Source organism: Lepidochelys olivacea (genome assembly GCF_965140295.1).
Source record: "Lepidochelys olivacea isolate rLepOli2 genome assembly, chromosome: 2".
Lineage (NCBI taxonomy): Eukaryota > Metazoa > Chordata > Testudines > Cheloniidae > Lepidochelys > Lepidochelys olivacea.
Window position 1 is genome coordinate 59,899,474 of NC_140412.1, and position 13,437 is coordinate 59,912,910.

General features: G+C 39.7%; 1 protein-coding gene across 5 annotated transcripts in view; it reads left to right on the forward strand.

Moving 5' to 3' along the window:
• The window catches only part of NCOA2 (nuclear receptor coactivator 2), a 257,624-nt gene that overhangs the window by 215,998 nt on the left and 28,189 nt on the right, over positions 1–13,437 (forward strand). For all 5 annotated transcript variants that reach the window (XM_084620245.1, XM_084620246.1, XM_084620247.1 and 2 more), the window contains 3 exons: positions 5,412–5,622; positions 9,859–10,065; positions 12,669–12,884. In XM_084620245.1, coding sequence (XP_084476371.1) covers positions 5,412–5,622; positions 9,859–10,065; positions 12,669–12,884 — 634 coding nt within the window. The remainder of the gene's footprint in view (positions 1–5,411; positions 5,623–9,858; positions 10,066–12,668; positions 12,885–13,437) is intronic.

Below are 13,437 nucleotides of genomic sequence, written 5' to 3' on the forward strand. Positions count from 1 at the left end.
AACATGCCACCATGAGAAAGACAGAAGACAACAAACCTGACATAGGATTTAAGGGTTAGGGACAGGTGGTGCCAAGGCTACACTGTTGTGATCCTGTCACAATGCGGAGACCCAGGCACAGCATCCGTATGGAAGAATGTGTTACTGTTTTTCCTGTGAGCTGAGAAAACCCTCAATGAAACATGAATATCTTCAATGGCAGCGTGCATGCTTCCCTTCCCGCTTGGCCCTGCAGTTGTCATTATAGGCCTATGACCTAGTCTGTTCCTATAGAAAGGATTGTGTTGCCACAAATTTTACATTGTTATGTCATGGCAGTCCCAAAGGATCAAAAGATGGAGGAGATAGAATGTGAGGGACCCAAATATTTAATTTATCAAGCAGTGACTTTTGCGAGTAGGAAATGAGGTTAAAGATAAAAGAAAAAGATACAGTAAATACTGTACATGTAAAGCTTTTAGTCTTAACCCTTAGAATTCTGACAAGCCCAGAGGTGTTTTACATCTTCTGGAGCTTGTCTACATGGGACAGACAGAAAACTTAAGACAAATTAATTCATGAACATTAACTTCATAGCATTAGTTAAAGTGCATTAAACCTCTGCGTGGATGCTGTCATTCAGAAGTAAAGTGGCCATAGTTTTCTGTAGTTTGAGGAGGTTTAAGATCATCTGAACGAGAGCATCAGATGAGGTATTTCCGGTAGAGATAAGGAAATGTCGTCATACAAGGCACTGGTGAGACCTCATCTGGAATACTGAGTGCAATTCTGGTTTCCCATATTTAAGAAAGATGAATTCAAACTGGAACAGGTGCAGAGAAGGGCTACTAGAATGATCCGAGGAATGGAAAACCTACCTTATGAGAGGAGACTCAGAGAGCTTGGCTTGTTTAGCCTAATCAAAAGATGCCTGAGGGAAGATATGATTGCTGTCTATAAATATATCAGAGGGCTAAGCATCAGGGAGGGAGAGGAGTTAGCACCAGTGTGGACACTAGAATAAATGGATATAAACTGGCCATCAGCAGGTGTTGGCTTGAAATTAGTTGAAGATTTCTAACTATCAGAGAAGTGAAGTTCTGGAATAGCCTTCCAAGGGGAGCAGTGGGGACAAAAAACTTAACTGACTTCAAGACTGAGCTTGATAAGTTTATGGAGGGGTTGATCTGATGAGACTGCATACAATGGTATGCTAGCAGCAAATATCTCCAGTGGCCAGTGATGGGACATTAGGTGGGGAGGGCTCTGAGTTACTATAGAGAATTCTTTCCCAGGTTTCTGGCTGGGGGGTCTTGCCCACATGCTCAGGGTCTAACTGATCACCATATTTGAGGTCAGAAAGGAATTTTCCCCGGGTCAGATTGGCAGAGACCCTGTGTTGTTGTTGTTGTTGTTGTTGTTTTTTACCTTCCTCTGCTGCATGGGGCATGGGTCACTTGCAGTTGTAAATTGTGGATTCTCTGTAACTTGAATCTTTAAATCATGATTTGAGGACTTCAGTAGCTCAGGCAGAGGTTAGAGGTCTATTACAGGAGGGGGTAGATGAGGTTCTGTGGCCTGCAATGTGCAGGAGGTCAGTCAGATGATCATGATGGTCCCTTCTGGCCTTAAAGTCTATGAGTCTGAGGTTAAAATGTGCTCTAACTTATGCCTATAACGTCACAGCTTTAGTTAATTCATCTTAACTTTCCTGAGTGTCCCCATATGGACAAGCCCCGGGGACTCACCAGGTTCCTGGCTTGCAGGGAAAGATGCTGGGGAATGCTGTGTAGGAAAGGAAGGGACTTGAGTTAGGACTCCTGGGCAGGGTCAATCCCACCCCTAGTCCAGTTTACCTTCCTACTCTGCTCTGCTTACCTGCTGCTAGACCCTTGCTTCCCTGTGACCTGGTGGGGATTTCCTGGTAGAGCTCAGAAGCATCTCTGTTCTAAAGTATAAGGCAGCAAAAGAAGTCTGGCTGTTGAGGATCAGGCAGACTCCTGCATGGGCTGGCGGCAGGATCGAAGCGTTGTATTCCAGAGTTTAGAGAGTGTAGAAATGCAGAAGGGAAGTGGTGCTGCTGGCAGAAAGAAGGGTGAGAGAGAGAACAGAGAGAGCCAAGTTTGCTTAGCTCCCCAGCCTTCATTTTATGAGTGTATGCATCCTTAGGTGTAAGTTTGTTACAGTAATAAATGGGAACACCCCTAAATCATCCCCCGCCACGTATTCTCCCTCCTTCCCAACCTCACTCCCCAATCATTTGCTTTCTCTGTGTCTTTTAACTTATAACCTGTTTGGGACAGAGACTTTTTATTTTTGTATGTTGTACAGCAATGAGCATGTTGTCTATACTAAACAAATAATTAATAAATAGCCATCTTTATGGTTTTAAGGAACTGTATGTTTTAAAGTTCCTCCCAGCATGAAAACCCCAATTTTTAAAAAAGGCCCCCACTGACTGCTTTCACATGATGGTGGGGGAAATATGATATTGGCCTCATGAATGATGAGAAGAAATGCAACCTGGCCTTGTTGCCCTCAGCAGACAAGAGGGGAACCACAAAAACTTTGACTATGAAACATTTAGGGCCTGATCTAAATTCCATTAAGATACATGGAAGGACGTAGCGGGGGGTAAATTTGATACCGTAGTGCTTATAGACCAATATATTTTGAAACTGTTTAAATGCTTAAGATAAAATAGCATCTATTTTTACAAAAGAAACGTTAGTATTAGTGGAGTGGATGAAAACAAAGTTAATTTCAGCTTTGGAACACTGTTCATCCACATAGTACTGTCTGGAAAGGTGCTTAGTAAAATACTTGTGACCATTTTTAAGCATGACTCTGTTAGTACTTTGTGAGGTTTAGTGTCATTGCTTTGTTATAAAGATATGTTTTGTGTACACAGTTTGACACACTCGTGATCATCAGAGCTGTATCAGGAACAGCACTTTTGAAATTGTTGTTACATAGGGAGTTTAAGGTATGCCTTGTACCCTACCTAAAGTTCAAATTAGGCCACGAAGGAAATAAATTGAGTACAGAATTAAAATCAGTGGAGAAATCCTATGAAAGTCAGACAATTAGAGATTTGTGCACCAGTTTCTTCACATGTGGTGCCGTTTGAGGGTGGATATCAAAGAGTTTTTGTATGCATGTGTGGGGAGAATTTGGCCCTAACAGTAGTGTCTTGTTTTTCTCTTTGAAACTGGCCTGGTAATTCTGAAACCTGTTCTCAGTTAAAAGTGAAAATAAAGCAGCAACACTGATTACACTACAACAAAAAGGGGTAGTTAGCTAGTTGCATTGTTCTAAGACATCTGTTATCGTTGGCCTTTCCTTACCAGGTTTTTAGTTGCCACTTCCTCAGGGGAAATGAAAATATCTTCTAGGGAAGAGTGACATTTTGTGACTAAATTGGATCCAATGTTTTCATCCCTAGCTTTTGTTATGCCTGTTGTATAACCCAGAATTATCGTAGCCAGAGTATTAAAAGAACAAAAATACAACTTGCACATGCAAAACTTTCCCCCCTAGTTTACACAAATTTTATTTAATGAAGGCCATATATCTTAATTCCCAAAAATAATACTGTATCATCCTTCTGATATTTATGATGCCCATCATTGCTCCCTCCATGACTCTTTCAACCTTCTCCTCCCTGCCCCTAAATTCATATTAAAAAGCAGCCTCTAAAATCAACTTCCTTGCCTGCCCTATTTGTATCTTTTCATCAACTTCTTCCATAACAAGTTCAAGGCTCTTCAGAGCTCTGCCGTCCTTCCTAATACTCCATCTCTTATCACATTGCTCCTCACCCACTCAGCCAGGCCAACAGTGCCAGCCTTGACCACGCTCCTGTCTATGTCTCCCAAATTTAACTCCCCCTTCCTTCACACCACACCTTTTGTGTGGATCCTGCCCCCTAAACTGATCTATAAGCCTATGGGTGGGAACTGGAGGAGAAGAGTTTAGTACTTTTTGGTTCACCTACAAGAAATCTAGCAATAAGTGATGTATAGGCTCATAATTTAGAGGAGGAATAGTAAGGGGGGAAATATTGCATTAAGAATTGTATGTAAAAGGGGTGTGTGTGTGTCTGTTTTTGTATTTCCCACCCTTCATATGGCTGCTGTGACTGCATCTGTATTCTGTTTGTACAATGCCTAAGAAAGGTCCTGATCCTGATAGAAGCCTCATATATATGCTGTGTTACAAAATATATCCAGAGATTTTAAAGTCTTCCATGGTGAAAATACTAGAATAGGAGGTCATAATTTTTAACAATTTTCAAAGTTTCAGTGTGTGAAGAATTTTAACTACATATGTTTAAGGATGGAGGAGAAGGATTTAAGCAATGCTAAAATCTATGAAATGGACACCTCCAAGAAAAATGCACTGTTCAACCTTTGTGTTTGTCTGTTGGATTTTAATTTTCTGCAGGTTTTTTGAGTAAACTGAACTTTGTTGTAGGTGTTTAATCTAATTAGAGGTCTGTTCTCTGCTTGCTTGCAGATAGGTAATTCCCACGGATGTTTTTGAGAGTTGTGTGCATAACTAGAACAAGATAGACTCCTAAATCTAGTAACTAATTAGCAGCTGTTTAATATACAGCACTTCATTTTATTGCCAATTTATTTTCAATTTAATTTCTACAAAGCTGTAATGTTTAGCTTATGCACAGTATTCAGTTTTTAAGCTTAACATGGAAAATATGAATATTGAGGGTTTGTTAGTCAAATATAAAGTAATTTTTCTATAGTGTGTCTTAGTCATAAAAAGAGTAGCAGTATGATTGTGATGAGTTTATTATTTGTTATATCTACACAAATCAGCATCCTTGCCACCACTGTGAACACTCTGTCTCCCACCCCCCCCAGTTATAACTGCCTTGGTGCTGGGGGAACAGTACACAGTTCACTTGTGCATGAGGCAGCCATAATGTGGCTGCTTGTGCCCCCTGACCCTCAGCTGAGAGAGAAGTTCCCTTGGCAGGGCCATCCCTAGAGGGGTTCAGGGCCTGGGGTGGAAGTCATGAATCCATCAGTTCTGGGACCGAATGCGCCAGTCAATCACACCAGCCCTCAGGACCTCGCAAAACATGGGGTCTGGAGTGGTCACCCCAATTAGCTGTACCCAAGGGACAGCTCTGAATCTTGGCACAGTTAAGTAACCTAAATAGGGATGGTTGGGCTAACTGACTGTATGTGGTAAGCACTGGAGAGAGTGCACCCTACCCCTTTTCTACAGGTATAGTGAGTCCCCTCTTCCCCCCTCGCTTCACCGGGCTCCCTGGAGATGATACTGAATGCCTCTCAGGCACTACATGTATTCACCCTCCTCTCAGTGCTCCACAGGCTCTAAGAGCCATGATTGGATCCTGTCTACTGTTCATATGAAGAACAACCTGTGCTATATTTTCATTGCAGCCGGGCAGTGAGTTGGATAACTTGGAGGAGATTCTGGATGATCTACAGAATAGTCAGTTACCACAGCTTTTCCCAGATACCCGGCCCGGGGCTGCAGCTGGATCAGTCGACAAGCAAGCCATCATCAATGACCTCATGCAGCTTACAGGTGAAAACAGCCCTGGCACGTCTGTTGGAACCCAGAAACCAGCAATGAGGATTTCACAGAGCAGTGAGTTTGTGTTATAACTGGTCATGCAAGTTTATGAAATTGTCAGATGAAAATGTAGGTTTTGCAATGATGCCCCAGGGGCTGGCAGGCTGTGAAGTAGACAGTTGAGCTATTTCAGATCTGCTGTGACCCAACAGCACCATCTGCTGTCCTGATCAATTGGAACCAAAATATTGTACTGTGCTGAAAGTCAGTGCCCTTTTGAAGGGTTAAAGGGACACTCAATTTAAAATAAAATTCACACGTCTGTTTGAAAATATTTTACCTGCTATTGTTATTAATCATAATAATATATTATTGTTTTTTCCAGCCTGTTAACTTTGCACATTTGACAGCATTTTCTGTATAGTTGTTTTTACTGTTTCTCACAATAAAAAGGGTGTGGGGGAGTGCTTTTATTAGAATAAATAGAAAAATGTGCTTCCAAAATTACAAAATTGCCAGCAGGACTTATGGCCAAGTGTAATACCTACACTGAATTTGAACCAATTGTTTTTAATTGACTCAATTTCAAGTTGACAGTGTCCCCTATAAGTGAAATTACATGTTGTAAGTGAAATATTTATCTGTTTGTGAAAAATAAATACTTCAAGTAAGGTCGGAGTGTTATTGAAAACGAAAGTTGAGGTAAACCTGGTTTTTGGTTTGGTTTGATTTTTTTTTTTAAATCCAGCTTAAAATATTTACCCTTATAAATTGGGCATGCTCTAAATACTGCCTAAATATAGTTTTTAGACATATTATTAAAATACCCATTTATTTAATAAACTGGAACTATTCTGTGGATTTTTGTAAACTTTCTAAACACATATCTATTCAAGACCGATGGCATCTCCCGTTGGGTAAATTCACATTTTTAACCCTTCTAAACTTTTTTTTAGAAGCTAGATATATACTTAACACTACTGACCATTAAATTTAAATGTGATATATTATGTGACAAAAGCCAAAGAAGTCAATTTTCAAATTTATTTCTTAGTTTACATTATTATGTGTTCTTTATTTTGTTTTTCATGAGCTAAGACTAACGTTTTGTTTGTACTTGTGAATGCTTTGCCTTGGGTCAGTTTGTGACATGGTGTGGATGTGGTTTAAACAGTGTATATGTTAAATATACTCATTTTGGTAAGTGGAGGAAGACTATCCTAGGCAATATATAATTCAAAGAGAAGTCTTTGTGCTTCCTGAGTCTCAGTAGAGTCCTGTGTGAGACCTGGTCTGACAGTTCCCTCCCATGTGGTCCAGACACCTGGTGGCTTTCCTGAGTTAACTGTCTGCCTTGGCTGACATTACTTCCTCTTACCTGACCTCTTTTTAAAGGGAGGTGCAGTGGCTCATTTCCAAAAGGTTCTCCCAGCCAAGATCTAAATTTTCAGAAGTTAAGGTATCTCAGGATGAGGACCCAGAATCAAAGACCACTAATCTTTTGTCCCTTCAAAGTCTGCTTTTGACATCACACTACCTTCAGCTCTTATTTGGGCCAAATCATGTGTTTGACATGACTTGCGCAAACTTTATGCAGTACCAAAGTTGTTTCATTCACAGGAACATTAGATACTATTATTATTTGATTCTACTTAGTAATGTAAATAAAATGGTATTTTAAGCTGTGTTTCTGTGTATTAAATTGCAGAAAGGAACATTGGAAACAGTCACACCTGCACCTTTTAAGTCTGTTGCCAGAGCTCCTAATAGCACAACAGCAAAGCAGTTGTGAGCCAGGAAGTCATACTGGGTTTTGGCAAGTAGTTTTGTAAACCAGGCAGCTCTGTTTTCCTTACCCAGTAATATCACAAAATATGTTTTCTCCCCAGCCTGCTCTTGCATCAGTGTCCCATAGAATCATCTGCCTAGTTTTGCAGTTTAAGTATTATAGGGAAAATTACATGTGCGCTGAAATAGTGAGTGGATTCCCCTTTTTAATGTCCAGCCATAAACACCTACAAAAGTAATACAGAATCAGTGTTAAATCATATTCAATTCCAAAACAGCTTTTATTTTAATAAAAACATTTAGTTATTTTTCAGACTCTGGAAATTGCCTGTAATGTTTTATTGAGGCTTTTTGTTACAATACTTAAGAATATATTGATACTTACTTTTAAAAAATTGACTGTAGTCACTAGAATTTGCCTGATCCAGCAACTTTTTTCAGGAAGAAAATTCCATTAAAACTTTTCCCTGTGGCTGACTAACAATAGGACATATAGTTTGAGTCTGATCGCATTCCCTTAGCCACCTTGTCCTTCTGACCTGCCCCTGTTTCCTTTCTGTGATCATTGGCTACTTATAAAGTTGCATTCATAACAACTCTCTCCACGTTTGCATTATTTGAAGCCTTTGCTGGCTCAGAGTGCAAGTGTCCTAGGGTTGCTACTGAAATCAGGTTTTGGCTCAGTTCTGAGTTGGACTTTGTGGTACCCACCCATTTTAAATCAGTAAGGTCGGTTGGTCTCTCTGGTAACCAGACTTGGTTTGTTTGTTTGTACTGATGTTAAATATGGTGTTTCAAGACCTAATGCTCAGGAGTGAGGTATTGTGTGCAAAGTTTTGACTCACCTTAGGTTTATACAAAAGAGTTTACTGCAAAGAATTTAAAACATCAGAAGAAAATAATTCACACAGGTGCTTCCTGTCATGACACAATAAAGAGGAAAGACAAGTTAGACACCTTTTGTAGTAAGATGTTTCTGATTTTGTAAACTAGCTTAATAATACTTCATCTGAATTCTAAGATTTATAAGTGTCTGTACTATAGTCTGGAGTAAATAAGTTCTCTAGCTTTCTTGTATTGTGGTTCCATCAAAATAAAGAAGTTGTTTTGTGTATGACTTCTTGCCATCCAGAGTCAGAAACTGTCCCTGGGGCAGTTGCCGAAAATGTTTATATGGAAAAATAATTTTAGGAAAATATTTAATATATTTTAGCAGTATATGCATGATGCAGGTAACAAGAAAGGAAGAGCCAGTACCACGTGAGCAGCAAGAGAGTCTACAGAGCACAGCTGGGAACCATTTGATTAGATACTAGGAAGTAGTTGCTATCCTTTAAAAAATCTCTCAAAGAATAACTGTCCCTCAGTTGCTTTCTTTTGAAGAAAGAAAAGGAGTACTTGTGGCACCTTAGAGACTAACCAATTTATTTGAGCATGAGTTTTCGTGAGCTTTTAGATAAGCTATTACCAGCAGGACAGTGGGGTGGGAGGAGGTATTGTTTCATATTCTCTGTGTGTATATAAAGTCTGCTGCAGTTTCCACGGTATGCATCCGATGAAGTGAGCTGTAGCTCACGAAAGCTCATGCTCAAATAAATTGGTTAGTCTCTAAGGTGCCACAAGTACTCCTTTTCTTTTTGCGAATACAGACTAACACGGCTGTTACTCTGAAACTTTTCTTTTGAAGAGTTGACATTCACCTTTCTAATAAAACCTATATGCATTTTTCTCTGTTGAGGCTGATTTTTAAAGCAAAAATTCTTTTAAAATCAGTCTCGGCAGAGGAATAGATTCCCAAAAAAGGTGGGGTAATGGGCAAGTATGTTTCTTTAAGAAATAGGATGTGTTGGAATGTCTTGAAATTCAGATGTACTTGTTAAAGTAGATAAAAGTGAACTTAAGGAAAACTATTTTCCTGGTAGTTTTGTTGTCACTGGTGGTATAGTACTAAGACTTCAGCCTGAAATAATTGTTACTGAACCTTGAAAGTACAGGTGTTAACTGATGGCAAAAAATGTAAAGAATCTATGTAAGGAGGGATAGTAACGGTATCAGGAAATGACCCACATACAGTCAGAGGCCTTCTTCAGGGATTTTAGTGCCTTCTTCAGGGATACAGTTTACATGGGGAAAGTTGTGAAGCCTATCCAACTCTGAATTTCATAACAGTTTTGCTTCAGGCTGACACCTGTACTTCTGTTTTCAGCCACAGCCCGTTTAGGGATATGATTGTTTGGCAGTGAAGCACACATCACCTGGTAGTACACGTATGCTGTAGTTGTACTTCAGGAAATTATTTTAACTTTACACCATTTACTACTTAAAATACAAATCAGTACCTGCATCAGTAATCGCAATTTTTGTAATGCTGTCTGGATGGGGCATATCCAATACAGCTACAGAGTGATATGCGCATGTAACGCTGTATATCTCAACCCATCTGTTTGAAGAGTGTATTTTTATAAGTTAAGTTTCTAGTCATGTAACTTTGTTTTTTTCGCTTTTCCTCTCTCTCTTGTCTAGCTTTTAATAACCCACGGGCAGGGCAGCTGGGCAGGTTATTACCAAACCAGAATTTACCACTCGACATCACATTGCAAAATCCATCAGGTTCAGGACCTTTCCCATCAATAAGAAACAGTAGTCCATATTCAGTGATACCTCAGCCAGGAATGATGGGCAGTCAAGGGATGATAGGAAATCAAGGAACTCTAGGGAACAATAGCACAGGTAAGAATTCAAATACCGTTTCCTGTTTTGGTTAACTTATTTAATTAATTGCATATATTTATGCGTAACATAATCAAGGTAGGGATCATTACAGATGCATCCTGTATGTATCTAAAGCACAACCTGAATGGAAAATATCAAATGACTGCAAAATGGTTCACATAGTGGACAGTTAACGATAAAACAGCAAACCATCGTGGCACATCAGCTTTGCCCTGGACTACTTCAGAATGTTTGTTGATTAAGTGGTGCACAAGAATACGTGCTTTTCACTTACAATGTGAAAGGTATGGGTGGAGATACTTAGACTTATTGGATTAGTAGTGGAATAGGGACTCTTTCACATCAGCTTTCCAGGTTCAGATGTCACCAAAATTGGTAGAAATCAAACAAAGAAGAAGTCATTTGGCTTTTCAGTGGTCTGTGTGAAATGAATTGGTGATCTCTGTCCATTTGTTAATAGTTTGGTGTATCTGCTGCAAAAGGGCACCCTTTTTCGTCAAGAATTAAATGACCACAGAGAATGAGCTGTCCTCTCCATCATAGAAATATCACCTCCAGAACAGAATTTCAGGCATGTTGGTGACATTGCTGCCCATACTATGTATGTTCCATGATTAAAAACAGAACTTCTGTCTCTGGTGCTGTCCATTTGCCTACTTTCATGGCCATTAAAATTCACTTTAAGTAAAAGAAACAGGGTTTATGACTTTTAATTTTTGAATCAGGTAACCCGGTTTTGTTTGAAGCATTAGAAATCTGTAATGAATTTACCTTTTTAAAACTTTATTTTTGATTGTGCCATGTCTATAATGATCTTATTTCTGTAAGTTGTCTCTAAACCTTACAAAGGTTACCAGAGGGGAAAACGTTACTGGAAAAGTTGGATGAAGTGTCTCTGTTTAGTTACTTACATCAGTTACCATACGTTTTACGATTATGAAGTATGAAATTCCAGTTAAGAAGTCTGAATAGTCAGATGCTGTAAAGCAGGGGTTTCAACATTTTTCTTTCTGAGTCCCCCTTCCCCTCCCTCCCACATGCTATAAAAACGCCATGGCCCACCTGTGCCACAACAACTGTTTTTCTGCATATAAAAGGCAGGGCCAGCATTGGGAGGTAGCAAGCAGGGCAATTGCCCAGGGTCCCACACCACAGGGAGCCCTGCAAAGTTAAGTTACTTAGGTTTTGACTTCAGATCTGGATGGCTGGGCTTGGAACCCCAAGGCTTCAGCCCCATGCGGAGGGGCTTCGGCTTTCTGCCCTGGGCCACAGCAAGTCTAATGCCAGCCCTGCTTGGTGGACCCCCTGAAACCATCTCAGGCCATGCAGTGGGCCCTAGACCCCTGGTTGAGAACCAATGGTATAAAGCATGTTAAATGTTGACAGCAAAAGGTCAGTTATGTATTCATTTTGTATCAATATCAGGAAATGCAAATTGTACTACTGTGCCAGCAATTAAAATACCTGATTCTTGTAGAGCAGTGTAGGGATTGTCTTGCAGACTCTCAGGGGAATTACTTTTCTCCATACTATGCATGCATGTTGGAGCATGCCATCCGTATTCTTGCCATTTGTGCTAGTTTGCCATGTGTTTCAGCTGATAGAATTGTGTAGATGTAAAAAAACCATAAGTCATATGGAAGCAAATTTCATACTTCAGGTAGAAAGCTGATTGCCTACAAGGATCGGGGGGGGGGGGACTTTTCCCCATCAACATATTGCATTGCACAATTGGCTTGGTGAATTATTATTTTTACCACCCTCTGAAGGCACTGGCCACTGATTATTCAGAGTACCAGATTAGCGAGACCAGCCATCTGAGCTGAGCCAACATTTCCTATATTAATACAGTATTGAAATGATTACCAATGCTGTATTTCTACAAGTTTTAGTTTTTTGATTACCACAGTAGTACAGTACTCTAAGCCTATAAATTTAAAGTGTAAATAAATTATATCAGTGGTTTACAGTAGGTGTAGGAGGACTTCCCCTAATATAGCTGTAATGAACTGCACCGAGTATCAGAAAGTTCCTGTGAGTAATTTCCTTTCACCATCTATTGATTCAAGTTTGTCCGGGTAAGTCTTGTAGTTAGGAAGGCTCGTGGTTATGAATGACAAGAATTTTCAAAAGATCAGTGTTAAATAAGAATTAATATTTACATTTTTGTTGTTTATAAATGTATATTAATAACTTGTTGTTCCCCAGATCTTCACATTCTCACATAGGACTTGAAAAGCAAATCGCTGACATGTATGCCAGCAAACATGATCCATTTCCTGAGAAAGGAAGTCAGGGTTATCCACACACCCTCCGCACCTGTTGTGGAGTACATATGGGAACACTTACGCTTAACAGCTTTTCAGAAATGATAAAAGGGTCACCTTCATGTAAAACCTGCAGTAGTCCCCAGTTCCTCAACTGAACAGCAAAATGCACAAGCCTGCAGAGTTACATGTCTGAACAGGCAGTTGAAATATAATTTGCTTTGAATAAAACCTGACAAACTAGTACATTTTTCTCTGGAAAATTAAGCTAATCAACCAACAGGAATATTTGGAGATGTTTTCTGGGTCTCACTGTATTTGGATTTCATACAGGAATGGTTGGTGGTAATACCCCTCGGCCTGCAATGCCATCTGGAGACTGGGGTGCCCAGGGTTCTGCTGTGAGGGTAACCTGTGCTGCTACAACCAGTGCCATGAACAGGCCAATCCAAGGAGGTATGATACGTAACCCAACAGCCAGCATTCCTATGAGACCCAGCAGCCAGCCAGGCCCAAGACAGATGCTTCAGTCTCAGGTCATGAATATGGGTAAGCCCCAGTGCCTTACTGTAGTATATTATTTTGCAATTACTGCTTTGTATGATTAGGTAGAAGGTAACATCTAGCTTCAAATATAGACTTGATTTAAATTGTGTTGAGCAAGTTAGAGGCTCCCTACAGCATACAGGGGAAATATCCTGCTCAACGAGGAGAGAGCCTGTATAAGGTGTGTATTTTAATGTTTGTCACTATGTCAACAGTTTTTCTGTCTTTCTTTAGCCGCACAGAGATATGTGACCAAAGGAATAGGATAGGAAAATTTTCTAGTTTATGAAGAAATAAGGTTCTAAAAGAAAATATATATTTTAACACTTCCTTTGTGCTAGGTCAGTACTAAAGCAAGCACCTTTGGATACAGATTGCATGTAGAATGCTTATACCCTTTGCACTAGTCTTTGTTCATATTTGCATTTGTTATGTCATTTCAAATGTAGCACCATACTCATCAGTTTGTATTTGCAGAGTTCTTTTGATGTATGCTAAACATAAAAAAGTGAAAGATTTATTGACCAGTAATTTCATGATGCTTTGAAATTGTTAA